General features: G+C 47.2%; 2 protein-coding genes across 10 annotated transcripts; both read right to left on the bottom strand.

The window, feature by feature from the left end:
- Positions 1-150: 150 nt before the first annotated feature.
- LOC128790514 (UDP-glucuronosyltransferase 1A1-like) lies at positions 151-22,836 on the bottom strand. Of its 9 annotated transcripts, XM_053947312.1 has the most exons (7): positions 14,327-14,641; positions 11,088-11,120; positions 9,272-9,841; positions 4,494-4,625; positions 4,300-4,387; positions 3,353-3,572; positions 151-1,135 (listed from the first exon to the last, which is right to left on the bottom strand). In XM_053947312.1, exons 1-7 carry the CDS (start codon positions 14,585-14,587, stop codon positions 838-840), a joined length of 1,602 nt encoding a protein of 533 aa, XP_053803287.1. In that variant the 5' UTR covers positions 14,588-14,641; the 3' UTR covers positions 151-837. The 9 variants fall into 9 exon arrangements, with proteins under 9 accessions (XP_053803287.1, XP_053803286.1, XP_053803284.1 ...); XM_053947311.1 differs by lacking the exon at positions 11,088-11,120 and having other exon boundaries at positions 9,272-9,365; positions 13,827-14,641; XM_053947309.1 differs by lacking the exon at positions 11,088-11,120 and having other exon boundaries at positions 9,272-9,418; positions 13,874-14,641.
- On the bottom strand, positions 17,058-18,060 carry LOC128790516 (UDP-glucuronosyltransferase 1A1-like). Its single transcript, XM_053947313.1, has one exon. The coding sequence runs from the start codon at positions 17,972-17,974 to the stop codon at positions 17,066-17,068; it is 909 nt and encodes a 302-aa protein (XP_053803288.1). The 5' UTR covers positions 17,975-18,060; the 3' UTR covers positions 17,058-17,065.
- Positions 22,837-26,838: the final 4,002 nt, after the last annotated feature.

Below are 26,838 nucleotides of genomic sequence, written 5' to 3'. Positions count from 1 at the left end.
GGCAGCAGGGACAGGAATGCTGAGAAGGGGGTTTGTGTATCAAAGTGGCTTTCACACTGTGGGGGATTCAATGTGTCCCTTCTCCAGCTCTTTTTCCATGAACAAACAAGCATCCCCCCCATAATTCTCAAGACAGAAAACACAGCAGCCTTTATTTGTAGTATTCAGGGTTTATTTCTAGGGCTGGGGTTTGGGGTCTTTCCCTGAGCATCACAAAGAGAAAATCAGTTGTGGGGGTTTATAAAAGATCTCCTCATCAGCAGGTGAGCTCCAGCTACAGCACATCTGCCTGATGGGCAATTTGGGGGAAACATCAGTGGTTTTCCAGCAGCTTGGTTTTGTTCAGGGTCTTGTTAACACCCACAAAGAGGTGCATCGAGCTTGGTTTGCCTTACAGGGACTGTGAGTGTACAACATTTGCCTCTTCTACAACAGCAGCCACACAGAGATTTCAAACAGAAATCTGACCAGATGGTTCTCCTAAAGTCCTCCAAAATCCCCACATATCTCTGCTGCAGGTGGAGGTTAAAAGAAAAGTCACTGAGAGTCCACTGCACACCGACAGGTGGAAGCCAGGGGCCAGGGATTTCACACTCAGACCTTTCCAAGTGACTGCAGCACTCCTTCACAGGACACTTTTAACAACCCATTCTTAATTAAAAGGCCAAAATTAGATCAGTGGAACAACCCTTCTCGTGCTGCTATTTCAAAGGACCCCTATCATTCCTTGACTGAAAATCACAGTGTTTTATTCATTGCAGTGAAATTCAAGCTGTTCCCTGACCCTGCTGCTGGGTGTGGAGCAGGAGCTTTGTCACCTACCACCGTTCCCAGGTGCTAGTGGGACTTGGCTTTGGTGGCCTTCCCCGTCCTGCCCTTCCTGCAGAAGCACCTGCGGCAGCAGCAGAGGCAGCACTTGAAGGAGATGAAGAGGGAGAGGAGGGTGACGGCCGCCAGGAAGGCGATGACGTCCAGCGAGTGGTACTGCACCCAGTTGAGGTCGTGGGCGGCAGGGCGCAGGTGAGGGGCCCCCTTGTGCCTCATCACAAACTCCACCCAGTGCACGGCCAGGTCCAGAGGGTGGATGGGTCTGTCCAGGTGCAGGTCGGAGAGGCGCTGGATGTTCTCCTTGTACCTGCCGAGAGAACGCGGAATCCTTTGAACCCCTCAGGGAAATCCCAAGGGCCTTGCCTTGGAAGAATACACCATAGAGTCTGCACCTAGGCTGAAAGAAAAGACTTCCCCGTGGAGCCTTACAACACCATGATCCACCCCAGTTCCTTTCCCCATATGTCCCAAATTCTTGTGGTTTTTCCTTTCCCTGTTTCTCATTGGTTGTGGTATCCCTGGTGGCCAGCCCTGTCTTCCCTGTAGGCCAATGCCATCAGACCACTGGCCTCTGACCCCTACTTAACCTTGTGCAGAGCACAGGGCCAGGTCTTTGCCCCTGATTTCCCCTTCATCGTGCAGAAATAAACCTGGCTGGAACTGACCATATAAAAGGCCCTTCTGCCTCTCTTGGCCGAGCTGGCCGTGGTGAGTGTGGTGTGTGTGGCCTTGACTGCCTTGCCTGAATGCTGACCCAAGTGGCTTTTCCACAGGAGATGCTTACTGGGGAGTTGGTAGCAGCAACCACCATCTAAACCCCGCACTGTACAAGAGAAGGCGTTGTTCAAACATGAAGTTGATGCCTTAGGATTTTAGTTTTTTTGGTTTTTTAATCCTGTACTGCTTGGGGTGTAACTCAAAAACTCCATAACCTGTCTGCTGCTGTTCTCCCATTTTATTCAGGCAAAACAATTCCCCTAGGCCTGAAACTCAAGGACACCCTACAGCCTCAAGCCCTGAAAAATGTAAACAACAGTGAATTGGGTGGGAGCAAACTGGGGATATGTGACCTCATTACCTGAAGCTGTAATTGGGACATTAACCCCTGACGTGTGAATGGACCAAACTTATAATTGTCTGAAAAACTCGTGACCGTCATCTATCTTGGGTGTAGCCTCTGGCTTCTGACTGGCCAAGGTGTGCCTATTGAAGGCCTTTAATAAATACCCACTTTATTCTCTTAATCTTGTCTAGCCTCTGTTCTAGGTAGCCACTCCAAGGCATCTGTTTTCTGGCACCCCAGATGGGACCAGAAAAGCTTCTGGAAAACCCTTGGACCAGAGAAAAATCCAGCTTTTTAAAAATAACCACTTAATTCTCTTAATCTTTTCTAGCCTCTGTTCAAGTAGCCACTCCAAGGCATCAGTATCACAGGGTGGAGTGGGTTGGAAGGACCTTGAAGCTCATCCCTCATGGGCAGGGACACCTTCCCCACCAGGCCAGGTTACTCCAATCCCCATCCAGGACACTTCCAGGGATGGGGCAGTCGCAGCTCTTGCGTGACTGAGCCCCTTGAGAAGGATAAGGGCAAAGTTAGAGGCCCAGGAAGTGACAAAAAAAAAAAAAAAAAAAAAAAAAAAGAGGGAAAGCTTAGTTTGAGCTCTCAGCAAAATCTCTGGGGTGAAGGTCTCTGGCTGAAAGGGGAGACTGGGGGTAGAAAAGCTGGCCAGCTTTCCCAGCTGCATTATTATTGTTTTTGCTAGTAGTGGTGTTATTGCTATTATTGCCATAAAAACTGTGTAGGAAACAATGTCAATAAGCTGCTATTTCTCAGGAGTGTGGTGGAGTTTCTTAGTTCTTGGCATCTTCGAATGGGAGCAGGGAAAAGCTCTTATGTCTGAAAGAAATCTCTGTGCTGCCTTTAAACCCCTTGGGTGTGCTGAGTGCAGCCCTGTGATGTTCCCTGGGCTTCCTCAGTGCATCCCTGCAGGTTCCTCCTGCTCTGTGCTGGGATTGTCCAGCCTTGCTGAGCCAGGCAAGGCTCTCTGTGCTCACAGAATTCCTCATGAGCACTGAGGGGAGGAAAAATGCCTGAGAAAACTCACCTGTAAGATAAATGAGTGATAAATATGTTTGATAAACCCTTGTCAGGCTCCCCACTGACCTGTGTCACCACAGGTTTGGGCACAAAAGCTGTTTGCCACTTGTGTCAAAGCCCTCTCTGTCACTGCCTTGGCTTTAAGAAGGTGACACATTTTTTTGGCAACTTGATTTCTTTCATTGCATTCCCAGCCCATCTCTCCTGCTCCTCACAGCCTCCCTTCTCAGCTACTTCTTGTCCCCTAAAGGGGAGAGCCTGAAGTTAACCTAGAGTGAGCATCAGCTTCTCCATGGAAGCAGCTGTCAAATCCAAACTTTTGATAAAAGAAACCATTTAGGAAGAGAAAAACACCGTGTCAAGGTGGAAGTGAACGTGCTGGGGCTACACACTAAGAAGGGGGAAGGCTGTGCCTCTGGTACTGACTTTTTGTCGTTGATCACTGTTTTCAGGGCATTGGAAATGTCGCTGGAAGTCATCTCCAGGATGTTCAGGGTCAGCCCTGCTCCCCGGGACTCCACTCGCTTGGCATTGTCCATCTGGTCCCCAAAGAGAGGCATCAGCACCATGGGCACTGCATTGCAGATTCCCTCATAAACACCATGGGAGCCTCCGTGGGTGATGAAGGCACGAGTCTTGGGGTGGGCTGTGGAGGGAAACACAGGCTTGTGTTAGCTTGTGTAAGGCTTGCTTAGCTCCTGAAATTACTGACTCCCAGCAACAGGTCCCTGGGGGAAAAACACGCACCAAAAAAGAGCCGTGGTTGGGATAAATCAAGGATTTGGGGCTGTTGGGAGCATCATCCCTCATGGCCAGACTTAGGGATTGGAACTTTGTAGACCTCTGTCTTGGTTTGGGGTAATCCTCCAACTTTAGGATTAAACCAGAGCCAAGAGAGGTTAAAAAGGATGTTACCACCAATTAGTTTTTCACAGTCTCTTCCATGGTAGCAAAGGTCTCTCACAGGTGAGTCTGTTCTGTTACCAACAAATCCACCACTTTAAAAGCCCAAAGACCTATCTGGAAGCACTCCCTTGAGGACCATGAAGTTTCTTTTCAGGCCAGAAGACAGCACAAAAACACAGCTGGCTGTTGAGACTGCTTAGTCAGACATAAAGACTCTCATCTTTGACCAGTACTGGAGTGCTGGAAAACCTTTTCAAACAGAGTTGTTCCATAATTCGGCGATTCCCAGCTAAGTTCCTGAAGGACAAGCCCTGGCTCCAACAGCAAAGGAAGTTTTGTGACCCACAGTTCTGGGTCAGGGGATGGTAACTCACACCTGACTCACAGATGATGTCCTTAGGGCCTCACCACAACAGCCCTGGAGCACCAGCACCAGCCTGGTGTCAGCCCAGCTGTGTCAGACCTACCCAGGAGGTCGTTCTGAGGCAGCCACTTGATGAGCTTCACGTTCTTGGGCAGGTTGGGGGGTGCCTTGCCTGTGTAGCGCCAGAAGACCTGGCAAGGGGAGCAAAGCCCACGTCAGATCCCAGCAGGAGAAGGGAGGGAGGACCTGAGAACACAGTGGAGCTGCTCTGCTGCAAGGGGAAGAGGGGATTGGTACCGTCTGAGGGACTGTTCCCAAGCCCTCTGCAATTTCCATGGCTTTCTTCATGGGAATCTCGGACACCATGGAGCCCAGCGAGAAGACAATGATGCCGTGTTCTCCAGAGGCGTTCACCATGGCTTCAAATTCCTGCCAAAGGAAAGCAAGCCTTTAGTCAAAGCCCTTTCTCTTGTCAGAGGCTGGAATTGCTGCCATGTTCCCACAAAACTCTCTGGAAAGGCAACAGAACAAGCAGTGAGCACAACAAAATTAGGACCAGGAAAATGAGTTGTTATTGACAGTTCTGCATCCCAGCCAGCACAGCCAGCAGGTCCAGGGATGGGATTCTCCCCCTCTTGTGAGACCACACCTGGATCCTACATCCAGCTCCAGGGTCATCAACATGTGAAGGATATGGGACTGTTGGAGCAAGTCCTGAAGAGAACCATGGAGTTGACAAGGAGTCAGGAGCACCTCCCTTATGGGGACGGGCTGGGACATCCTGTTCAGCATGGAGATTTTTGTGTGGAGAACTCAGAGCCCCTTTCCAGTGCCTGAAGAGGCCCAGAAGGAACCTGGAGAAGAACTCTTCACAAAGAACTGGAGTGATGGGACAGGGAGTAATGGGTTCAAACCAGAAGAGGTTTTTGTGTTAGCTATCAGGAAGAAATTCTTCTCTCTGAGGGTGGGGAGGTCTCACAGGCCTCTGGCACAGGGTGCCCAGAGAAGCTGTGGCTGCCCCTGGATCCCTGGCAGTGTCCATGAGGAGGATGGATGGGGTTTGGAGCCACCTGGGATAGTGGAAGGCATCCCTGCCCACGGCAGGGGATTGGACTGGATGGGCTTTAACATCCCTTCCACCTCAACCTGCTCTATGATCCTAAAGAAAATGAGTCTTTGGGAAGTAAAAATGGGCACATTTAACCCACGCCTGGATTCAGAGCTGATGATCTTCTTTCCAGGCCACGCAGCTACAAGAGAGAATTAAAATACTGGAAGAGGGTTCTGACAGCAGGTAACTCAAATTTTTAATATCTGGATTTATTGTATCTGCTTTGGGTGTGATAACACTGGACTGCTGCCAGTTTTGTCTCTCTTTTGTCTGAGTGATTTAAATAATAGGAGATCTAGCACTGGAATCCAGGAACAAAAGATTCCAATGAAGCAGAAAAAAACAGCCCAAGGCTGGAGCAAAAATTCTTTGAAATAGAAAAACATTTGGTCGAGCCAAGGAAGGAAAGGCAAAACTGGAGGAAATTGTTGCAAGCATCAGAGTTAAATAAGGGGAATACAATGAACTAAATGTTCCTGTAAGTCTGGCAATTGCCATGTTATCTCTGGGATCTGAGGGGATAACCAGAGAACCATGGAATACTTTGGGTTGGAAAGCACTGTAAAGATCATCTCATTCCAACCCCCTGCCATGGGCAGGGACAACAGAGACTGATTCTGTCAGGTTATGCTCTTTTCCATATTTTTGTGGCTGTCTCAAGGCATATTTAATCCTATTTATAGTCTGTGGGACAGTTTTACTTTGCTTTTTTAGATGTTTTAGAGTTCCAAGGTCAAACTTTCTGCTCAGAAGTTCTCCTACTATGAGGAAGCTTTGCAGCCCTGCTTTGGGGATACGCAGATTATTTTAGTAGTAGTTTTAATCAGCACCTGCTCATACTTTTACAAAATATCTGCAGTGGAGACTCATGCAAAAATAAGATAATTAGGAGGATTTCTTAATGGAAAGTGGGAGATATCTCATACTGAGGAATTTTGGCACAGTTGAAGCAAAGTACAGTTACAGTGCAGAGTATTTTACACAAAAGTGGCAGAAGTGCTGCTTCACTGGTGGCGGGGATTTAATTCAAGCTTACCTGAACTGTCTGAAGTTCATGGAACATCCTCAGTTGGAAGGAGCCCACAAGGATCATTGATCCAACCCCTGGCTCTGCACGGACACCCCAACAATCCCACCCTTGGCATTCCTGGGATCATTGTCCAAACTCTCCTGGAGCTCTGTCAGCCTGGGGCTGTGCCCTGTGCCCATTCCCTGGGGAACCTGGGCAGTGCCCAGCACCCTCTGGGGGAAGAACCTTTTCCTAAAATCCAACCTAAACATCCCCAACACAGCTCCAGCTGCTCCCTCAGGTGCTGTCCCTGTCACAGAGCACAGGGATGGGAGCTGTCCCTCCACTGCCCCTCTTAAGGAAGCTGTAGACAGGAAAAAGGAAAAGGGAATGGAAACAGACAGGAAAAACTGGAAAAGAAAAAGCCCTTTTCTTTTTTTTTGGTGCAGGGTTGACTAGGAATGCAGAGGTGTACCACAAAGTAACTTTTCCCTCATTGTTGAAGGGATGTAGCCGGGCAAAATGCATTCCCAGCCACTTTCACCTGGCATCATTTATTCCAGCCTGAGAGCTCCATCTCCTGGAGAGAGCTCACAGCGCACCCACAGCTAAATTCAGGGAAAAAAACCGGGAACTAACCTGGGATAATTTGTTTTCCCGAGTGCAGCCTATGCCTCCGACCAAGACCATGTTGGGCATGAGGGGCCTGGGGTACTCAAAGACGAAGTCGTATTTCATGAGCCAAACAGCAGCATGGCTGAACAGCTCGGGCACGGTCGCCTCCCGCTGCAAGAACTCACGGATCAAGGGATCATAGGGGGAATAAAGGACAGAGCAGGCCAGGGAGCTGCCCAGGGTGGCCAGGAGGTTGCCCAGGCGCTGCCAGAAGGACATGCGGTCCGTGGAGCGCGTGAAGAACCGCGGGACGTAGGAAGGAGGGCTGGGACACATCGTGGCCTGGAATTCCAGGCTGCACGGCAGCCCCCGTAGGAAGTACACGGAGGGCAGGGACAGATGTTCCGCCAGTATCTGCCCACATGGGAAGAAGGGATCCATAAAGATGGCATCAAATTTGCTTCCCTCGAGGTATTGGATCAGCTCTTTGTCAGACAGGAGACGCTTGCAGGAATCCAAGAACATGCTTGTAAAATTGGCAATTTTGGAGAGTTTTTCCAAGAAGGGATGAGGTGCGAAACTCCTGTGGCCCATCTCTTTAAACTCTGCCTCCACAAACTCCTTGGTGTAGGACACAGGGTAGGTTTTCAAGGTGTAAATTTGGGATGAATGGATCCGCAAATTTATCTCCGGTGCAACCACCACGATTTCATGTCCCTTGTCCCTGAGCTTCTCTACGACCGGGTGCATGCTGAGCCAGTGGCTGCCATCGATGGGTATGACCAAGAGCTTCCCACCTTCACCAGAGGTCCAAAGCAGCAGGAAAAACACAGCCCAAGAGGCAAGAAAAAGAAATCCTGGCTTTGAAGAAACCATTTCCCTGGTGCCACTAGCGAAGTTATAAACGGTGGCGAAATTGCAGCCGGGGATGAGGAATGAATCACGGGGCGCTTCCCACTTGAATTTTAACTGAGGTGGGTCTTTAATTTTTAACAGGCAGAAATTGGGGTAATTTTTAACTGTGGGTAAATATTGGGTTTATCATCTGTGCACAGGGAAGGATTTCAGTGAGTGGCTGCCATGAGGTGAAGCTGAATGTTTGGATTGACACCAGGAGGGAGGAGTGACCAACAGCCTGTGGGGCTGAGAGGCTGAATGAGAGCCATGAATGGGGCTGATCCAGCAATCACTACATCATTAACATCCAGTTAATAATCAACCCCCTCCCTTGAGTCCACTGCCCTGATCAGACACGGAACTCAGCGCAAATCTGGCCTTTGGATTGCTTTGTGCCCCCAGAGCATAACCAAGAAGCTAAGATTGACAGAGGTTTGATAGAGTGGGTTGTAAAGGTTTATCTCCAGTTTGTTGCTCTATCACAGTTAGAGTGAGTTATCAAAGTGAAAGCCCTGAATTTACAGTAGTAAATGTGTTGTAAGCAGAGCAATAACTCCTGCTGTTGCAACACCACAATGTCTGAAAGCAGAAAACCCCGGGGATATCTGCACTGTTTGCACAGCACAAGGGGAACCTGAACAAGGGACAGTAGTTACAATCCTGAAGGCTTCCTTTCCCAACCATCCTCTTACTTGCTATCTTGCACTGCTGCTTGCACAAATCCAGAGGCAACAGAGCTCCCTCTGCCGTCCTTGCACACCCCTGGTTTTGGGCTGTTGGCACACATGGAATCACAGAATATCCTCAGTTAGAATTTCCTGATCCACAAGGATCATTGATCCCACCCCTGTGGGTGGGTGGGATTGTCGGGGTCAACAATCCCACCCTGGGCATCCCTGAAAGCATTGTTCAAACACTTCTGGAGCTCTGGCAGCCTTGGGGCCATGCCCATTCCCCAGGGAACCTGGTCAGTGCCCCAGCATTGTCTAGGGGAAGAACCCTTTCCTAAAACCCAGCCTGACCCCCTCTCCTGATGTTCTGTGCTTTGCCCAGCTTCACGTTCAGTGGCAGAGCAAAAGTGCCTGGGTATATCCACAGAGTTAATTCTATGTTTCCAAGTTTTGTCCAATCAAGGCTCCTTCAATGAACTGGCATTCCACATTCCTTAGGGATATTAAATCCTCTGACCTAGAATTATTTTGTCATTTACCTAGATATAGAGCATGCCATGAGTGATGGTGACAACTCGACCTAAGGTCTCCTGGAGAGAAAGCCTTCAGCAAGCCTAGTGATCATCTCAAACCCTAAGTTTCCCACTCCCATGCCATCCTAGGATTTGATCACACCCTGCCTCAAGCACACAAATATCACTACAGGAAACACTTAAAAAAACCACATCTTGAACAAGCACCAACACCACCCTCAGGGTAAGCAACGACAAACCTTTGAGAGTGGCTTCTTCTGCAGACAGTTGATGCCTCCAATATAGACCATGTTGGGCATGATGGGGCGCGGATACTCAAAAACAAAGTCATATCTCATCAGCCAAACTGATGCTTGGCTGAACAGCTCCTGTATAGTTACATCCCTCTGCAGGAACTCGGAGGCCAAGCTCTCATATTTCAAATAAAACAGGTGGCAAAGCAAAGGCTCTGAGAGCCCAATCAGAACGTTCTTCACGCGCTCTGGGAACGTCATGTGGTCGGAAAGGGATGATAAAGTCTTGGGCACATAGGATACAGGGCTGGGAGACTGCGCGGCTTTGTAGTCTAAGGTACAGGGAAGGCCACGCATGAAGTACACAGAGGGGAGGGAGAGATACTCAGCCAGAATTGGCCCACAGGGCAGCACAGGGTCCATCATGATGGCATCGAATTTGCTGTCCTGGAGGTACTTCATGAGTTCTCTGTCAGATAAGAGATGCCGACAAGTGGAAGTGAACATGTTGGTCAGCTCTGTGATGTTGCTGAGTAAAAATGAGAGCGTTAGGGTCTCAAAGCTATTTTCCCCCAGCTTCTGGTAGTATTGGTCCACATACTCCTGGGTGTAAGGCACCGAATACGTTTTGATGGTGAAGGACTGGGAGCTTTTCAAGAGCAAGGCAGCATCAGGAACTACGGCCACGATTTCGTGCCCCTTCTCCCAAAGTTTCTCCAGGACCATCCGCATACTCAGCCAGTGACTTCCATCCTGAGGCACCACCAAGAGCTTCCCACCATCTGCCAGACTCCAGAAAGCAAGGAAAAACACAAGCCCAGCATGTACGTGGTGCCTCCACATAACTGCCATGGGGCAGGAAAAGAAACGAGCTGCTCCCCCTTATGTTGTTCAGCAGCATCTGAAGAAAAACGTCCTTGTACCTCATTTATATTGTGGTGGACTTCCATGTTTTATCTCTACAAAATGTTTACTGATACAAGTTATTGGAGTTCAAAGACCATGTTGCTGATAAAAGCCTTGATAAAAGTCAAGGTGCTGTCAAGGCACCTATGCTTTGGTATGTGTTTAGGTTATCTCAGATTGTTCAGAATAATCAGTAGAAAAAGCAGTTGTTCTTGGAGGGGTTTTGCTGTGTCAGGGTTGTTTCAAGTGACTCACTGTGCACTTAACTGTCCGGGGCCAGATTCAAGTCAATAATCAAATTTATGGCCGCTCCACAGAGCTTGTATCACAAGAACTGTGTTGCACTGTTGACAAGCAAGACCTAATTCCCCCAGTCTTTGCTCAGGAAGGTGGCTGGAGTTCACAGAGAATGTCCTCCGTGGCATGGCAGGCTCCTCACATGGAGCAGCGGAGTCACCAAAGTTTGGGTAACACATTAACCAACCACCTTTCACCTTTTTAGCAAAGCAGTGATAGAGCAGAAAGCACAGTTTGTGCTCAAGAGGGGCCATCAGAGTTTGTAGGTGAGTGGCTAAACATCTTTTTGAAAAGCAATGATGCAGCAGAATATGCAGCTCTCGCTCAGGAGGGGCCATGGGAGTTCGGGGTGAGAGGCTATGGGACAAATGGGCTTGAAAGTTCTTAATAACAGTCCCTTTCCCAAACTTCAGAAGGCTTGGCTGTGGCATGTGGTATGTGCAAGTCCACACTCGTGGACAGAAGGGCTTGGCCAAGCAGATCTCACATGCCATTAAGGCATATTCCACATGGGTAGAGAAAAGCTGCATGCCAAAAGTTTGTATTTTACAAAAGCAATACAAGATACAGGAATGGTACCTGGACAAGAGCTGGCTGGAGAAGACAGATTCTTTTAGACCCTCCAACCAAGCTCTGAGCAGTTTCTCCAGGCCTGGAAGAGTTCTCTTGGAGCAGGTAGGAATGATGGGAAATCTGATCCATGCAATGGCTACCTTTGCCAAAGGCACCTGAGTGTGATAAATACACTCCAAGGCTAATCCTAAGTGTTATTCCAAGATTAAGACTAAGTGTGTCCTAAAATGTTTATTTGCAGAGGAGGTCCTCCATGTGGCCTATTAAAGAAAAGGGGTTCTTAAAAGCAAGCAAGAAGAACTGTAATGTGTATGGGAAATGCACTAAATAGGAAGGAATTTCAGACATCAGAGGGGGGGTTTAGGTTGGATGTTAGGAAAAATTTCTTCATGGAAAGGGTTGTCAAGCACTGGAAGGAGCTGTCCAGGGCAGTGGTGAAATCACCATCCCTGGAAGCGTTCAAAAAACGTGCACATGGGGCACTTGGAGCCGCAGTTTAGTGGTAGACCTGGCAGTGCTGGATTAATGGCTGGACTCTGATTTTAGAGGGCTTTTCCAACCTTAACAGTTCCATGATTTGATGCAGTCCCATTCTGCAGCTGGTGAAGCAGAACTGTGGCTCTAGCTGGCAGTGGGGTAGCATTGAAAGACCAAAAATGACAGGAGGCAGAGGCAAGGGATTCTTACCTGCCAGGGCTGCATTTCCACATTTCTGTGGTAAAACAATCTCAAATAATGAGGTGAAGCAGCATTCAACAATCCTTAAGGTGGCAGTACATACTCAGGTAGTGAACTCAGTTGCAGAAACACTCTTACCCTGCATAAAGGCCCCTCAAATCCTCACATTTGGTACGTAATCACTCCCACCTAGTTAAGTTCTGCTAACATTTCAGCCAAACTTGTATCATCTGTGAGACAATAAAATAAAACCCTATAAAACAACACTAAGGAGGTAAGAAAATCCCCTCAACCCAAACCCTTGAGGCCAAGCTCAGAAAAAAAAAAAAAAGAAGTTCACAAAAGTTCAGCAAAAGTTCATAGAAGTTGTGACACTGGATTTTGAGCAGCACATGAACACCCTCCACATGTTTACGAGTGCAGAGACTGAAGTTCACAAGTCCAGCCCATTCCAAAGGTGAGATAGCAGGAGAAAGTCAAGCAAAAGTACAGAACTGAGTGCCAAGGTTGTAAGCTGGAAACAGTACAGCAAATATCCGAGCTAAGGGAATCCATGATTATCTCTCCTGTAAGCCTACAAATCCCGGCAGGCAGCCTGTACCTCTTATTAACCTCCTAAATCCCTTTTAAATTCAGAGGATTTGTCTACAAAAAAGAAAATCCGCGCCTCTTGAGAGGCTGATTTGGATTTTTTTGGGCCACAGTGTGAAAAAATACCCCCCTTTGTTTGCTCTAAGCTTGCTGCATTTCATTGTTAGTCATAGGACAAATACTGGGAGAAACTACCGGTTCCCCTTGTGCCTTTAGCTATGATTTTCCAGATTTTACAGACCTCTGCCACAATTCTTTTCATAGGTTTAGCTGTGCAATTTATTCCCCCTTTGCTTCTCTAGCCTGAGTGCCAAGTTTGAATCCTCTTAAAAATCCTCCATTTTTACTGTGTGAGATGGGGCTTTTTCTGAAATATCAGACTTATCTCAGCATTTTGTAAAGCAAATATCTGAAAAACCCAACAGGAATAGTTATTATTAAAAATAGAATCTAAGAGGATACTCTGCAAACCACAAAATCTATTTGAAAACACATTAAAAAAAAAACGGCTGACATGAATTCATTTTAGAAGAACAAAGTAACTTGTACTTTGTTTTTGCCATGCTAGATATAAATTTAACTAAGGAACATCACTGGCCTGGGATATACGAGCTGGAAAAATGAGCCTATAAAAGGCTCATGAAGGTCAGCAAAGGCAGATGCAAAGTTCTGCCACTGGTATTGGATAATTCCATGACACAGGAGAGGTGCACTACAGCTTGAATGCGGGAGATGACAAAAAGTTAAAGAAAAACTTGAGATTGACAGTGACAGGACTAGAGGGAACAATCACAAGCTGCAACATGGAAAATTCAAACTGTATACAGGAATGAATTGGATATAAAAAGGGGTGTTCACTTATTATTAAAACTTGACAAGACAGAGAAAGAAAAAACCTGAACTGGATATATTCTGACAGGAGGATCTCAGAGAGGCCTCTAATGTCCTTCCAGCTGAACATGTTTTATGAGTCTATGACAATTCAAAGCACAGAGAATCCTTCTTTGAAGGAAGAGAGAAACAAACAAAAACAAACAAACAAACAAACAAACAAAAAACCCACCAAAAAAAAAAAACAACAACAAAAAAAAAAAGACAAAATTTTGATGAAATCAGCCAATCAGCCAGAGGATAAGTGAAGTCCTCCTCAAATCAATTCTTGCACCACACCAACAGCCTACTCCAAAACCAAAGCTGCCTTGGAGCAGGGGCACAGAACCAACAGGGAGTCTTCCAGAGCTAATTCCATATACAGCACTTTCTCCACCTTTCTGCTCTGATAATCCCTCACAGGTAGCAGAAGCAGTACCTCCCTGCAAAGCACGAGCAGTTTGAAACCCTCCTTTCTAACAAAAGCTGAGTTTCAGCTCCCCAGAGATTTCCAAAGCCTGCAAGAACAACAAGAGAAAACAGAGTGTGACCGACCTGACTTAGCTTCTTGTAAGCACAATTTACTCCACTAATCAAAACCATGTTGGGCATCAAGGGTTTTGGGAAGTGCAAGACAAAGTCCAGCTTCACGAGCCAAATGGAAGCCTGGCGCAGGAGATCCGGCACAGTCACCTCCCGCTCGAGGAATTCCGAAGCCAGTTCTGCATAAGGTTGGAAGACAACATCGCAAAGGAAAAAATTGGGGATGTCATAGAGCATGTTCTTCACCCGCTGGAGAAAGGTCATGTGGTCTGTAAGCTCTGTAAATACTCTGGGGACATAGGAGGGGGGATTGGGGCACTGGGTGGCTTGATATTCCAAACCACATGGAATTTGCTGCAGGAAATAGATGGAAGGCAGGGAAAGATACTTGGCCACTATTGCCCCACAGGGGAGGATAGGGTCTGTGAGGATGGCGTCAAACCTGCTCTCCTCAAGGTAGCTGAGGAGCTCTTTGTTGTGAATTAAGTGTGTGCAGGTGGCCAGGAACAGAGCAGAGGTCTTCTTTGCCTGTTGGTACTGTCTAATAACCCTTTCCAGGAAAGGTCCTCCTTTAAATAAATCCATTATTGATCCTTTGAAAACTTTATCCATCTCTTCCTGAGTGAAAGGCACAGGGTACGTTTTCATCACAATGGTCTTGGACGGTTTGATGTGCAAAGAGACTTTGGGTGCCACCACGACCACCTCGTGTCCCTTCTGCTGGAGCAGGTCCAGCAGTTCCCGCATGCTCAGCCAGTGGCTCCCGTCCACCGGCACCACCAGGAGCTTCCCAGCAGCAGCCAGACCCAGCAGGGACAGCAGCAGAAGCACAACTGGTGGAGAAGCACTGAGCCCCGGGGCCATTCCTGCAGGGATCAGCTGAGTGCCTCCAAGGAAGGAAAGCCGTGGCAGCGCCGGCCCTCGCTCTCCGATTCTAAGCAATCTGTGCCACAGCCCCGCTTTGTATCCTTGCTTTATCTGCTCTGTGGTAAATGTGTAATCCCTGGGGTGATAAAAGGCTGCATAACCAGCAGCAGAGTTCATGCAGCTGATAAATGTTGGGGATGCACCAGTTAAGCCTCGTGTTATATAACAAAACCTTTGGTACTTTTGTCACCTTTGAGCGCCATCTGCCAAGCCACTGTAGCCCCTTGAGACCTCTGAAACTTGGTGTTACACCTCACACAGCCTTCCCCAAGGCAAAATTCTCCTCGATCTGCCTGCAAGCAGAGGGACTGCTTCTCAACCTGAGAGCCTCCAGCCTGCCACCTTCCTCCAGATTCCAGCTCTGGAAATACTCAGGTGATGAAGCCCAAAAATTCCCTGGCAAAGAAAGACGTAGGGAGGCAACAAGGACAGAAGCCTGAGGTGCATTTCTCAGTACACACCAGACCCAACTACAGCAATTTGCTAATTAGGGATTGTACCTGACTGTAAGGCTTTGACAGCCCCACAGACTTGCTCATCACTCACTAAGAGAGTACCAAGTTACACAAAGGTACACAAAATGGATTGAAAACAGCAAATGCAGAGTGCACTTTAGAGGTGAGGAGGTACAGGACTGCTGCCTACAAATGGAAAGGGAGAGAAAAATGCATGAGCATTCCACCCATCATGGGAACTCGATCCCCATCTGCAACACAAGATTCAAGGCTCCTGAACACAGAAATCAATAACGGCACAAATTAAAAACTGAGTGCAACCCACCTGAGAGAGCTTCTTGTGAGCACAGTTTGCTCCTCCAATGGGAATGATGTTGGGCATCAAGGGTCTTGGATAGTCTAGCACAAAATCCAGCCTCAGGAGCCAAACAGAGCCCTTCCGTAAGAGATCCTGCATGGTCACCTCCCTCTGCAGGAACTCCGAAGCCAGTTTTGAGTAGGGTTCAAAGGCAAAATCACAGAGGAAAAGTTTTTGGGTGTCAAAGAGCAGATTCTTCACCCGCTGGAAAAAGGTCATGTGGTCTGTAAGATGTGCAAATCCCCTGGGCACATAGGAAGGAGGATTGGGACACTGAGTGGCTTCAAATTCAAACCCACATGGGATTCCTCGTAAGAAATACACAGAAGGAAGAGAAAGATGCTCTGCCAGGATCACCCCACAAGGTATTGCAGGGTCTGTAAGGATGGCATCGAACTTGCTCTCCTCAAGGTAGCTCATGAGCTCTTTGTTTTGCAGAAGATGTCTACAGCTGGAGAATGCAAGATCAGTGAATCTTTTCAGAGCTTCCAGTACTTTAAAATATTTTTCCAGAAAAGATCCTTCTTCAAATGTGATATCAAAAAATGCCTTGATTCCTTTGTCGAACTCCTCCTGTGTGAAGGGGACTGGGTATCTTTTCATCACAAAGTTCTTTGATGGTTTGACGTGCAAAGTCACTTCAGGTGCAACCACAACCACCTCGTGTCCCTTCTGCTGAAGCTTGTGCAGCCCCTCCTGCATGCTGAACCAGGGGCTCCCATCCACCCACACCACCAGGAGCTTCCCAGCAGCAGCCAGACCCATCAGGGACAGCAGCAGAAGCACAACTGGTGGAGAAGCACTGGGCCCCGGGGCCATTCCTGCAGGGATCAGCTGAGTGCCTCCAAGGAAGGAAAGCCGTGGCAGCGCCGGCCCTCACTCTGCGATTCTAAGCAATCTGTGCCACAGCCCAGCTTTGTATCCTTGCTTTATCTACTCTGTGGTAAATGTGTAATCCCTGGGGTGATAAAAGGCTGCATAACCAGCAGCAGAGTTCATGCAGCTGATAAATGTTGGGGATGCACCAGTTAAGCCTCGTGTTATATAACAAAACCTTTGGTACTTTTGTCACCTTTGAGCGCCATCTGCCAAGCCACTGTAGCCCCTTGAGACCTCTGAAACTTGGTGTTACACCTCACACAGCCTTCCCCAAGGCAAAATTCTCCTCGATCTGCCTGCAAGCAGAGGGACTGCTTCTCAACCTGAGAGCCTCCAGCCTGCCACCTTCCTCCAGATTCCAGCTCTGGAAATACTCAGGTGATGAAGCCCAAAAATTCCCTGGCAAAGAAAGACGTAGGGAGGCAACAAGGACAGAAGCCTGAGGTGCATTTCTCAGTACACACCAGACCCAACTACAGCAATTTGCTAATTAGGGATTGTACCTGACTGTAAGGCTTTGACAGCCCCACAGACTTGCTCATCACTCACTAAGAGAGTACCAAGTTACACAAAGGTACACAAAATGGATTGAAAACAGCAAATGCAGAGTGCACTTTAGAGGTGAGGAGGTACAGGACTGCTGCCTACAAATGGAAAGGGAGAGAAAAATGCATGAGCATTCCACCCATCATGGGAACTCGATCCCCATCTGCAACACAAGATTCAAGGCTCCTGAACACAGAAATCAATAACGGCACAAATTAAAAACTGAGTGCAACCCACCTGAGAGAGCTTCTTGTGAGCACAGTTTGCTCCTCCAATGGGAATGATGTTGGGCATCAAGGGTCTTGGATAGTCTAGCACAAAATCCAACCTCAGGAGCCAAACAGAGCCCTTCCGTAAGAGATCCTGCATGGTCACCTCCCTCTGCAGGAACTCCGAAGCCAGTTTTGAGTAGGGTTCAAAGGCAAAATCACAGAGGAAAACATTTGGGATTTCAAAGAGCAGATTCTTCACCCGCTGGAAAAAGGTCATGTGGTCTGTGAGGTCTGTAAATACCCTGGGGACGTAGGAAGGAGGACTGGGACACAGCCTGTCATCTAAATCTAACCCACATGGGACTCCTCGTAAGAAATACATGGAAGGAAGGGAAAGATGCTCTGCCAGGATCAACCCACAAGTTGCTACAGGGTCTGTAAGGATGGCATCGAACTTGCTCTCTTCAAGGTACCTGATGAGCTCCTTGTTTTGCAGCAGCTGCTTACAGCTGGTGACCCAACAGTCAGTGAGGGTTTTCATACCTTTGTACGCTTTAAAAAATCTCTTTAAAAACCAACCTTCTTCAAATGAACCATGAAAAAATGCCTGGAATGCTTTCTCCAACTCTTCCTGTGTGAAGGGGACCGAGTACATTTTCACCACAAAGTTTGATGGTTTGATGTGCAAAGTCACTTCAGGTGCCACCACAACCACCTCATGTCCCTTCTGCTGGAGCAGGTCCAGCAGTTCCCGCATGCTCAGCCAGTGGCTCCCATCAGCTGGCACCACCAGGAGCTTCCCAGGAGCAGCCAGACCCAGCAGGGACAGCAGCAGAAGCACAACTGGTGGAGAAGCACTGAGCCCCGGGGCCATTCCTGCAGGGATCAGCTGAGTGCCTCCAAGGAAGGAAATCCCTGACAGCACTGTAGCACAGGCACCTGCTCCATGCTTTCAAGCAATCTGTGCCACAGCCCAACTGTGGATCCTTATTTTATGTGCTGGGTGGTGAATGTGTAATCCCTGATAAGATAAAAGGTTGCAGAACAAGCATAGGATTTCTGCCAGGTCCATAGAATGTTCAGGTAACTCCACCTTCTATCACAGCAACATTAAAGATTGCCCCAGGAAGGAGGCAGGTGTGGCTCTGGGAATGCACTTTGGTTCCTTCCCTCTGGCTTGACCTTCTGCATGTTCAGGAGATGCATCCCGTGTAGGAGATGTGTCCCATGCACATCACCCTTGGGACCAGCAGAGACTTCTTCTTTCCCACAATCAAGGCCTGCCCCCTCTCACTTGGAAAACCTGTCTCTAGGAGACCCAGACCTCACAGCAGCTGTGGAACAGCTCTTTAAGATGATTTACAGCCTGAGAAGACAGAAGAGGTGGAAGGATGATGCCAGGTTTCTGAGAGGAGAGTTATGAATACTTGTGTTAGATTAACACAATCTGGCTTTCAGTGGGGGCAGAGGAAGCCACAGAGGCTGCTTCTGAGAGAGAAGCTCATCCAAACTTCCACTCAGTTCAGCAGAGCCAATCCCTGAAGGCTCTGACAATTGACGCATTGGCTGGCCCAGTTCGAGAAGTTAGTAACACCTCTGAGAGGACATAATTAAGAACAAGAAACGGTGTGCAAGTCCTCTTTCCTCTTCTCCTACCAGGGGAAGTGAGGGGGCCACTGGGCTCCTTCCCAGCCTGGCCAGGGCCCTGCCAGGGGTGGGGCCATCCCGGCGCTGTGAGTGGCCACACGGCTGATAGCATGCACTCAGGTCAGGTGCTGGGAGCGCTCATGCTGAAAGAGAGATTTTTGGAGTTCGCTTAAGTTAACAAAATGAATTAAGCATTTATATTTTAGCTTGTAGGGTTATGTGTTGAATTTTAACCTTTTACTTAAGAAACCTCTGCCATGGTTCAAAGGGCATAAGAAAATGCAAATTTTTGAAGCTTCTTGCATAAAAGAACAACACCCAGGGATGCAAAGAACCCAGATAAAGAAGCTCCTCTCTCTCCAAGCCTATCAAGACTGTCAGATATACACAGGTAAGCACCAAAGAACGGAAAGCGCACGCGCAGAGAGGAAAAGTTCAAAAGTTCAGTCATGAGGAAGACCAAAATCTTCAGCCTCAGAAGACCCCTGAGACCTCCGCGTGACCACCACAGCAAACCATGCGTGCCCAGAAGGGCGTGGACCTATTTAGCATGAGAGGCGAGGACAGGCGGGGCCAGGGGTTGAATATGCATGGCAAAGTTGTGCAATGTATTGCATATGGAACATCTTTGTGCGGCCAGGGCTATCTCAGCACGATCCGCAGCAAACTGTGCTTTCTTGGCCACTTTCAGCTAGCCGTGCTGTGGGCACAAAAGACAGGAGTGGCAGCAGCAGCTTTTCCTTTTTGGCACCCCGCATGAGGAGAGGCGTTGAGTGAAGCCAGTGGACGGTGCCGCTCATGCGGTGCCGGCAGCAACCGTGTGACCAGCAGTGAGGGGCATGGCGAGCAATTCCCCAATGTGGGGCCCGGATGAAATCAACCTTTCAGTGCTGCAGGACTCCACAAAACTTTTCAATTAATAGAACGTGAGAAGAAATGAACAAACGGACACCAATTCTCTCCCAAGTCAGAGAAAAGGGAAAAGTGAAGACGTGAGGAGAACAACATGGCGACACTATGGTTGGTGAAAAGGAGGGAGGGCGACGAGGAGGTGCTCCGGGCCTTGGAGCTGAGATACTTCTGCACGCTGTGGTGAGGTCTATTGCCAATTCCTCTCTCGGGGTTCCTAAGATCAGGGTGACCCCAAGGGATCGTAAGAGTCTTTGCTTCCCTAGCCTGACACCAAAGAAGAGGTCTGGAATGCGTCTGATTGCACTTTCAAGGTTGTTTATTTCTTCTTATCCATACATTCTTTCTCTGACCTGCCGAACTCTGGCTAGCAAGTCCACCATAGCATTCTGTCGTGCCCTCTTGGGCAGCGTTTACCTTTTATATCAAAAGTTACGTATAGTATATTCACCAATATCTAACATCTATGTTGGACAGTGCGTCCCCATCCCAAACCTATAGAAAAGTGTCACTGCCACACCAAGACATGGAGGACAAGAAGAAAGGAAAGAAAGCTAGGACACGCCCAAATTCCTCCATCTTGTACCCCCTTGAACCCCATTCTAAAAATCCCAAATTTCTACTTTTCCACCCTGTGTTAGTTCAAATATCACACTACTAAAACCGTTGTGGCTTGTAATTTCTCATACAAAATTGACAGTTTTCCATAGGCTAAAATCAAAGACGCAGATGTTTTTTACTTCATGCCAGGGTCTCCAAACCCCCTGCCAGCGTCTCGAGACAGCCAGGGCAGCCAGAAGGATGTCCTGGACTCTGGCAGTCTATAATACAACAGTTTCCCTGTAATTTATGAAGTGCATGGGGGGATGCAGAGTTCACCTGCAGCCCGTGAGAAAGAGTGCTCACGCTGGAGCGTGTGGATGCTGAAAACTGTGATCTAGTGAGAAACTCGAACACAGAGAGAAGACTCTTGCTTCCAGAGATAGGAAAAGAAGACCCTTGCTTCCAAACTAGAACTACTCATCCTTAAAAGACTACACGCCATGAAGTAAAATGACCCATGCAAACAGTTTGCCCATGGGAGGGACTCATGTTGTAGCAGGTTGGGTATGACTGCTACTCGTGAAAATTAGAACCACGTTGGTTCACAGAGAACTGTTCCATGAAAAAGACACCATGGCATAGCAGAAGATACTCCTCTCCATAAGCAAACTGAAGAAAGATTTAAGAAGCGACAAATGGACTAAAACTCCCATGTTTTGTCTCCCTGCATTGTTGGTAGGAAGGAAAGAAGGGAGAAGGGTGCAGGGGAAGGTATTCTAAAGGTTTATTTTAGTTCTCATTATCCTCTTTTAAGTCCATTACTAAATTTTCCTTTATACCTTTTAAGTTTTGAGCCTGTTCTGCCCTTAAAATATTTCTTCCCAATCCTTACCTCAACTCATGAGCCCCTTTTGTCTTTCCTTTCCCCTTCCTCTGCTCCAATGTAGCAGAAGAGAATGAGTAAATGTTTTTTTGTGGATGCCTAGCTTCTAGCCAGTGTCGAATTCTGACAACACTCTTTGAGGGAGACTTTCCACAGAACAATTCAGGGCATAATTCTGGCATTGTTTTGGTCACTGACAAAGCACCCATGGTGACCAGCAGTGGTGGAGTTGTGTGAATGCTCACATGGCCAATCCCAGTGTGCATGGGGATGTCTGCCAGATGTCACAGCCGCCCCCACACTTGGGGATGTGTGGAATAGCCACATATTTGGCTTCATTATCCCAGCCCACATCACACCAATCCTAAGGAACAGGACTGAAGAGAAAGCCATGGCACCAAAAGCACTCACCCAACCTGCCAGGTTCTACCCTGGAGCATCAGAGGAGGCTCTCAGGAGGAACAGTGCCCAGGGCTCTTGCCAGCATCCAAGGGAACCCAAAGTTTGGCATCATCACCAAGGCTGCACCCAAACCCAAACCATCAGAGCCAGTCAAGCCGTACTGGATGTGTCAAATCAGACCTGCTCCAGGCATCAGAGGTGGGCACTCTGCTGGTGGAATTAATGTCCCATCACAGACCTTCACGAGAAAAGCCTGGTGATTCCCTTCAACAGAGCACCCTTTAAAGGCCAGAAGGAACAGCTGTCTACACATGAAGTGGAAGTCAGGAAGAAGGAGAGAGAAAGAGTTTCTTTTATGAGGATTCACCTCACTCACCAGAAACAGAAACTCAAAGCCAATTGCATAAAAAAATTTCCCACCTCTTGAACACAGAAATCAATCATGGCATGGATTAAAACAGTGTGACCCACCTGAGACAGCTCCTTGTGAGCACAGTTGACTCCTCCAATTGGAATGATGTTAGGCATCAAAGGCCTTGGATACTCTAGAATAAAATCTGACCTCAGGAGCCAAACTGAAGCCTGGCGTAAGAGATCCTGCACAGTCACGTCTTGCTGCAGGAACTCCGAAGCCAGTTTTGAGAATGGTTCAAAGGCAAAATCACAGAGAAAAATATCTGGGATGTCATGAAGGAGATTCTTCACCCGCTGGAGAAAGTCCATGTGGTCTGTAAGTTGTGAAAATCCCCTGGGGACATAGGAAGAGGGCCTGGGACACTGAGTGGCATCAAAATCTAACCCACACGGCATTCCTCGTAAGAAATACACAGCAGGAAGTGAAAGGTGCTTCGCCAGGATTGCCCCACACAGTAGGACAGGATCTGTAAGGACAGCATCAAACTTGCTCTCTTCAAGGTACCTGATGAGCTCTTTGTTTTGCAGAAGATGTCCACAGCTGGAGACCCCGAAGTCAGTGATTCTTTTGACACCTTGGTATGCTTTAACAAATCTTTCCAGAAAAGATCCTTGTTCAAATGAAAAATGAAAAAATGCCTGGAATTGTTTCTTCAAATCTTCCTCTGTGTAAGGGACTGAGTGCCTTTTCATCACAAAGTTCTTTGACGGTTTGATGTGCAAAGTCACTTCAGGTGCCAGCACGACAACCTCATGTCCCCTCTGCCTCAGGATGTCTACCACTTCCCGCATGCTGAGCCAGTGGCTCCCGTCCACTGGCACCACCAGGAGCTTCCCAGCAGCAGCCAGACCCAGCAGGGACAGCAGCAGAAGCACAACTGGTGGAGAAGCACTGAGCCCCGGGGCCATTCCTGCAGCTGAGTGCCACTACAGAAAGAGCTCCCCAGCTCAGTGATTTTAAGCGGTCGGGTCTCTTGTTTTTATGGATGATCTTTAGACTTATTTGCATTTGGTAAATGTTTAAACACAGACATGACAAAGGTGGCAGAAAAGTGGAACAACACTGGGTTTGGAGGAATGCTGCCTAGTCATGTAGGGAGAAGGTCAGGAAGTCCAAGGTGCAGGTAGAGCTGAACTTAGCCAGGGGTGAAAATAACAACAAGAAAGGCCACTATGGGTGTGTCAGCCACAACGGGAAGGTCAAAGGAAGTCTTTCCCCCCCAGCAAGTAAGACTAGGAAACTGGAAACAGTGGACGAGGTGAAGGCTGAGGCAAGGAAAGTTCTTGAGTCCCTCAACCTCTCTTCCCACACCTCTTGAGTGGATGGGTGCAAGATGTGGCTGGGGGATCAAAATTCTACCCAGTGTAAGAGAAGATCATGTTGGTGACTGCTTGAGGAACCCAAACATAAGGGCACCTGATGACCCAAACACATGGGACCCCATGAGATGCACCCCAGAGTTCTGAGGAAATTGGTTGATGGAGCTGTCAAGGCACTCTCCATGATATTTGAAAAGTCCTGGCAGGTGAAGTCAGAGTGACTGGGAAAAGAGAAACAATGCACCCACCTTTAAAAAGGACAGAAAGGAATCCCCTGGGAACTACCAACATGTCAACCTCAGCTCTGTGCCTAGGAAGATCATGGAACAGACCCTCCTAGGAGACATTCTATGATTTAAGTAAATGAGGGATCCTTCAACAAGTGGTCTGCTCAAAAGAGTAAACAGATCATTAATTTTCCAAAAATGAATTTTCAGCGTAAGATAATTCCTCCCCTCCTGCCATTCCGTATCGTTTTCTGTTTGCAAAAGATAAGAAAAAAATATTAACACTTCACACGGGAAGTGGTCTGGATTCTTCACCAGTTTTATATTGTAACTCTGCAAGAAAGACGGAAAATTGGCTATCAAAGTTCATTTCCCTGCAAGGCTTCTTTTTGGATGGATGAAGTAGGGACTGAAAGAAGGAAGGACATGGACATGGTTTTTGCCAGCTGTACTTAAAACTGAATTAGCAACTCAGAAATACCATTCTAGATCAGTCTGGGAAGAGTTTGCCTCTGGGCCATGAAAGCAAACAATATTAATGCACAGACAGGATTTGCAGACAAGCCCTAATCATGAAAATTATTGCACAGTAGTAATTTTGACAATAAAGTTGTTTAGTGTAGTGGTTGATAGCATACACCAGAATATTTTTAAGGACATTTACCAAACTACTGTGGCTCTAGGCACATCCTTTGTAGGGAAACTTTTGGGAAGGCAGCATAAAGCTCTTGCAGATACAGATGCTGCCAGAGCAACCAGAACATTATCTACCACTTGGTGCATTATGATGCTTCATTTCTAAATTATGAAAGGGTGGATCTATTAACCAAAAAGATTCACTGATTTTAAAAATCAATTGTGACAGTAAAACCAATTCATGGACATAGTTATAGACACACAAAGCATTTGCAAACAGCGTTAAACATTTATATATTTTACCACAGCAATAACTGAACCTGAAATAATGGCTTTTTCTTTCCACAGTTTATACCTGCAATAAAAATATGTTGGGCATCACTGGTCTTATAGACAAGTAATGTAATAATTGTCTCTCTCAATTGAGAGATAGATATTATGCGGATGTTAAAATGTATGGTAATGTTACAGTAATATGTCCTCCCATAGTCCTCTTTCCCCTCCCCCTTGTAATAGCCTTGGTAGTGATGGCATTTAGAGGAGGCTGGCTTGTTACCAGAAGGCGTGGCATAACAACACCTGACCTCCAGTCAAGGCGTAAGAAAGTGATCTCCACCAATGGACGGCAGAGAAGGAGTTGACCGTCAAAACTCTGGGAAGGTCTAAAGATATAAAAGGCAGAACATCCATTTTGTAGATGAGCATGTGGATGATAGTCACAGGAGCTCCCAGTGCTGTAATTTTTCCTTATCTAGTCCTTTTGTTGTATTTTTTGTTAAGGTTTAATAAACCTTTAAAATTTTTTAAAGGCAAGCAGTTGTTTTTCACGCTGGCATGGGATACTCAAACCCAAAATCAGTTATTTCAAGCCAAATGGATCCATGGCTTAAGAGCTCCTCCACTGTTACTTCTCTGTGAAGAACATCTGAGGCCCGAAGTTTAAATGCGAAATAGGCAAAACGGCAAAGAAAGGACTCTATGAACTTGAGAACTGAGTTTGCCACATGCTGGATAAACGCCATGTGGTCTGAGCTGTCCGTAAATGTTCTTGGGACATAGTGTGAAAAATGCATATTTTATGACTGGCTTTTTGCAAATATTAAATTGTATACTATACGTATTATGTTATGTTGATTAGAAGTGCTGTAGTAAAGGAATGAGATGCTCTCTTCGAGGTAACAGTCACAGAACACCTAAATCTTCCAGAGAAGAGGAATTTATGGTTTTCTTATCAGAAGAAGCTAATTTCTTCAGGCCTTGCTCAGACTCAAAGACGCCATGGGGATTAAGGGGAAGAAGTTGACAAAAACCAGAAAAATTTTTAATTTTCAAGGAATTTATGCATCATGTATGAGATATACGAATATGCAACAGGCTATTGCTTTTAAGGGTTGAATAACCCTTTGTTCGCAAGGCATGCTTTTCGTGACTTAGTGTCCGAGAGCATCCGGACATCTGTAATTCTTTGCATTTTATTGTCTTGTAATTGTCCTAACTCTAAATTTTTATTACTCTACTTGTATTACTATTTTTATAACCATTTTATTATTATTAAACTTTTGAAAACGCTAAAAACAAGTGATTGGCGTTTTTCACAATAGGAAGGCAGATCTGGGCACTGAGCAACCTGCAGATCCGAACTGCAGGGAAATCCCTGGAGAAAGAAAACAGACAGGACTGAGAGATGCAGAGCCAGGATTTGTCCGCACAGTTCAAGAAGATCTGTGAGAACTTCGGAGATGCTGTGTCAGATCCTTGTCACACAGCAGACTGCCGCAGGAGGAGCTGTAGAGGTTGGAGATGAACTGAACTTTCTCAGGAGAGCAGTAATTCTTTGACGAAAAGGTTTTCTTTCAAAAGGATCATTCCCAAGGCAGCGCACACGTGCTCTCAGCTCATCCCTGCATGACCACACTGGATACCTTTTGAGGCTGTAATATGCAGATGCCTCCGCGCTCAAGTTCGCTTCCCGTGCCACGGTGACAATTTGGTGGCCTTTCTGGCTGAGGGCGACCAGCAGCGAGCGCAGGCTGAGCCAGTGACTCATCCATGGGCACCACCAGCAGCTTCCCACCACCAACCGAGCACAGCAGGACAGGAAAAGCAGAATCCCCACTGAAGCTGAGGAGCTGTATTTACCCACAGGAGCCATGCTCCCAGAAATCCAAATTCTGCTCATCTGCCCCGACCTAGCAGCTTTTAAATACAGCCACAGCTCCCTGCCAGATTCCCACATTCCCCCTTAACGACCTGGCTTTTCCAGCAGAACCATTCACTGGTAACCATTGAAGGCATTGATGAACCATTTAAGTGATTAATGAAGTTGGGTTGGGTGGAACTGGGCTTGGTAAATGGGGCTCCCTTTGGCCTCAATCTGTGGTGATTGATGCTAGATTGAAAATAAAATCATGCTTTGCCAAAATAAGACCCCGAGAATAGTGCTGGCACTTGGAACTAACCAGGCTTGCTGAAACCAGGTAATAAAATACTTCGTTTCTTTCCTTCTTTTTGAGAAGGATTTTACAGCTGTTCTGAAATGCTTGGCAAGTTCATGTTTAAAATTGTAAAAGTGTGTGCCACTATACAACACAATATCTATGTAAACACTTAGGAAGAGACTCTGGGATTTACATATGGCTCAGCACTGGATTCAGGAGCACCACCAGGTACAAATTTAATATGCTGGAGAAGCAGAGGGTTCCCAGCAGTGAAGGAAAACCACTGGGTTGATGCTGTCACATGCACCACTCCTTGTTC

This window comes from Vidua chalybeata, chromosome 7 (assembly GCF_026979565.1).
Source record: "Vidua chalybeata isolate OUT-0048 chromosome 7, bVidCha1 merged haplotype, whole genome shotgun sequence".
Taxonomy (NCBI): domain Eukaryota; kingdom Metazoa; phylum Chordata; class Aves; order Passeriformes; family Viduidae; genus Vidua; species Vidua chalybeata.
Note: the sequence above shows the minus strand (reverse complement) of the source record. Positions and strands in the feature narration are given on the sequence as shown.

Coding starts and splice junctions, on each gene's coding strand:
- LOC128790514 (XM_053947312.1), bottom strand. CDS start 14,587: ATGGCCCCGGGGCTCAGTGCTTCTCCACCAGTTGTGCTTCTGCTGCTG. Junction 9,842..11,087: donor GCTCAGAGCTTGGTTGGAGG/GTCTAAAAGAAT, acceptor TACTACCAGAAG/CTGGGGGAAAATAGCTTTGA. Junction 3,573..4,299: donor GCCTCAGAACGACCTCCTGG/GTAGGTCTGACA, acceptor TTCCCTCCACAG/CCCACCCCAAGACTCGTGCC.
- LOC128790516 (XM_053947313.1), bottom strand. CDS start 17,974: ATGGCCCCGGGGCTCAGTGCTTCTCCACCAGTTGTGCTTCTGCTGCTG.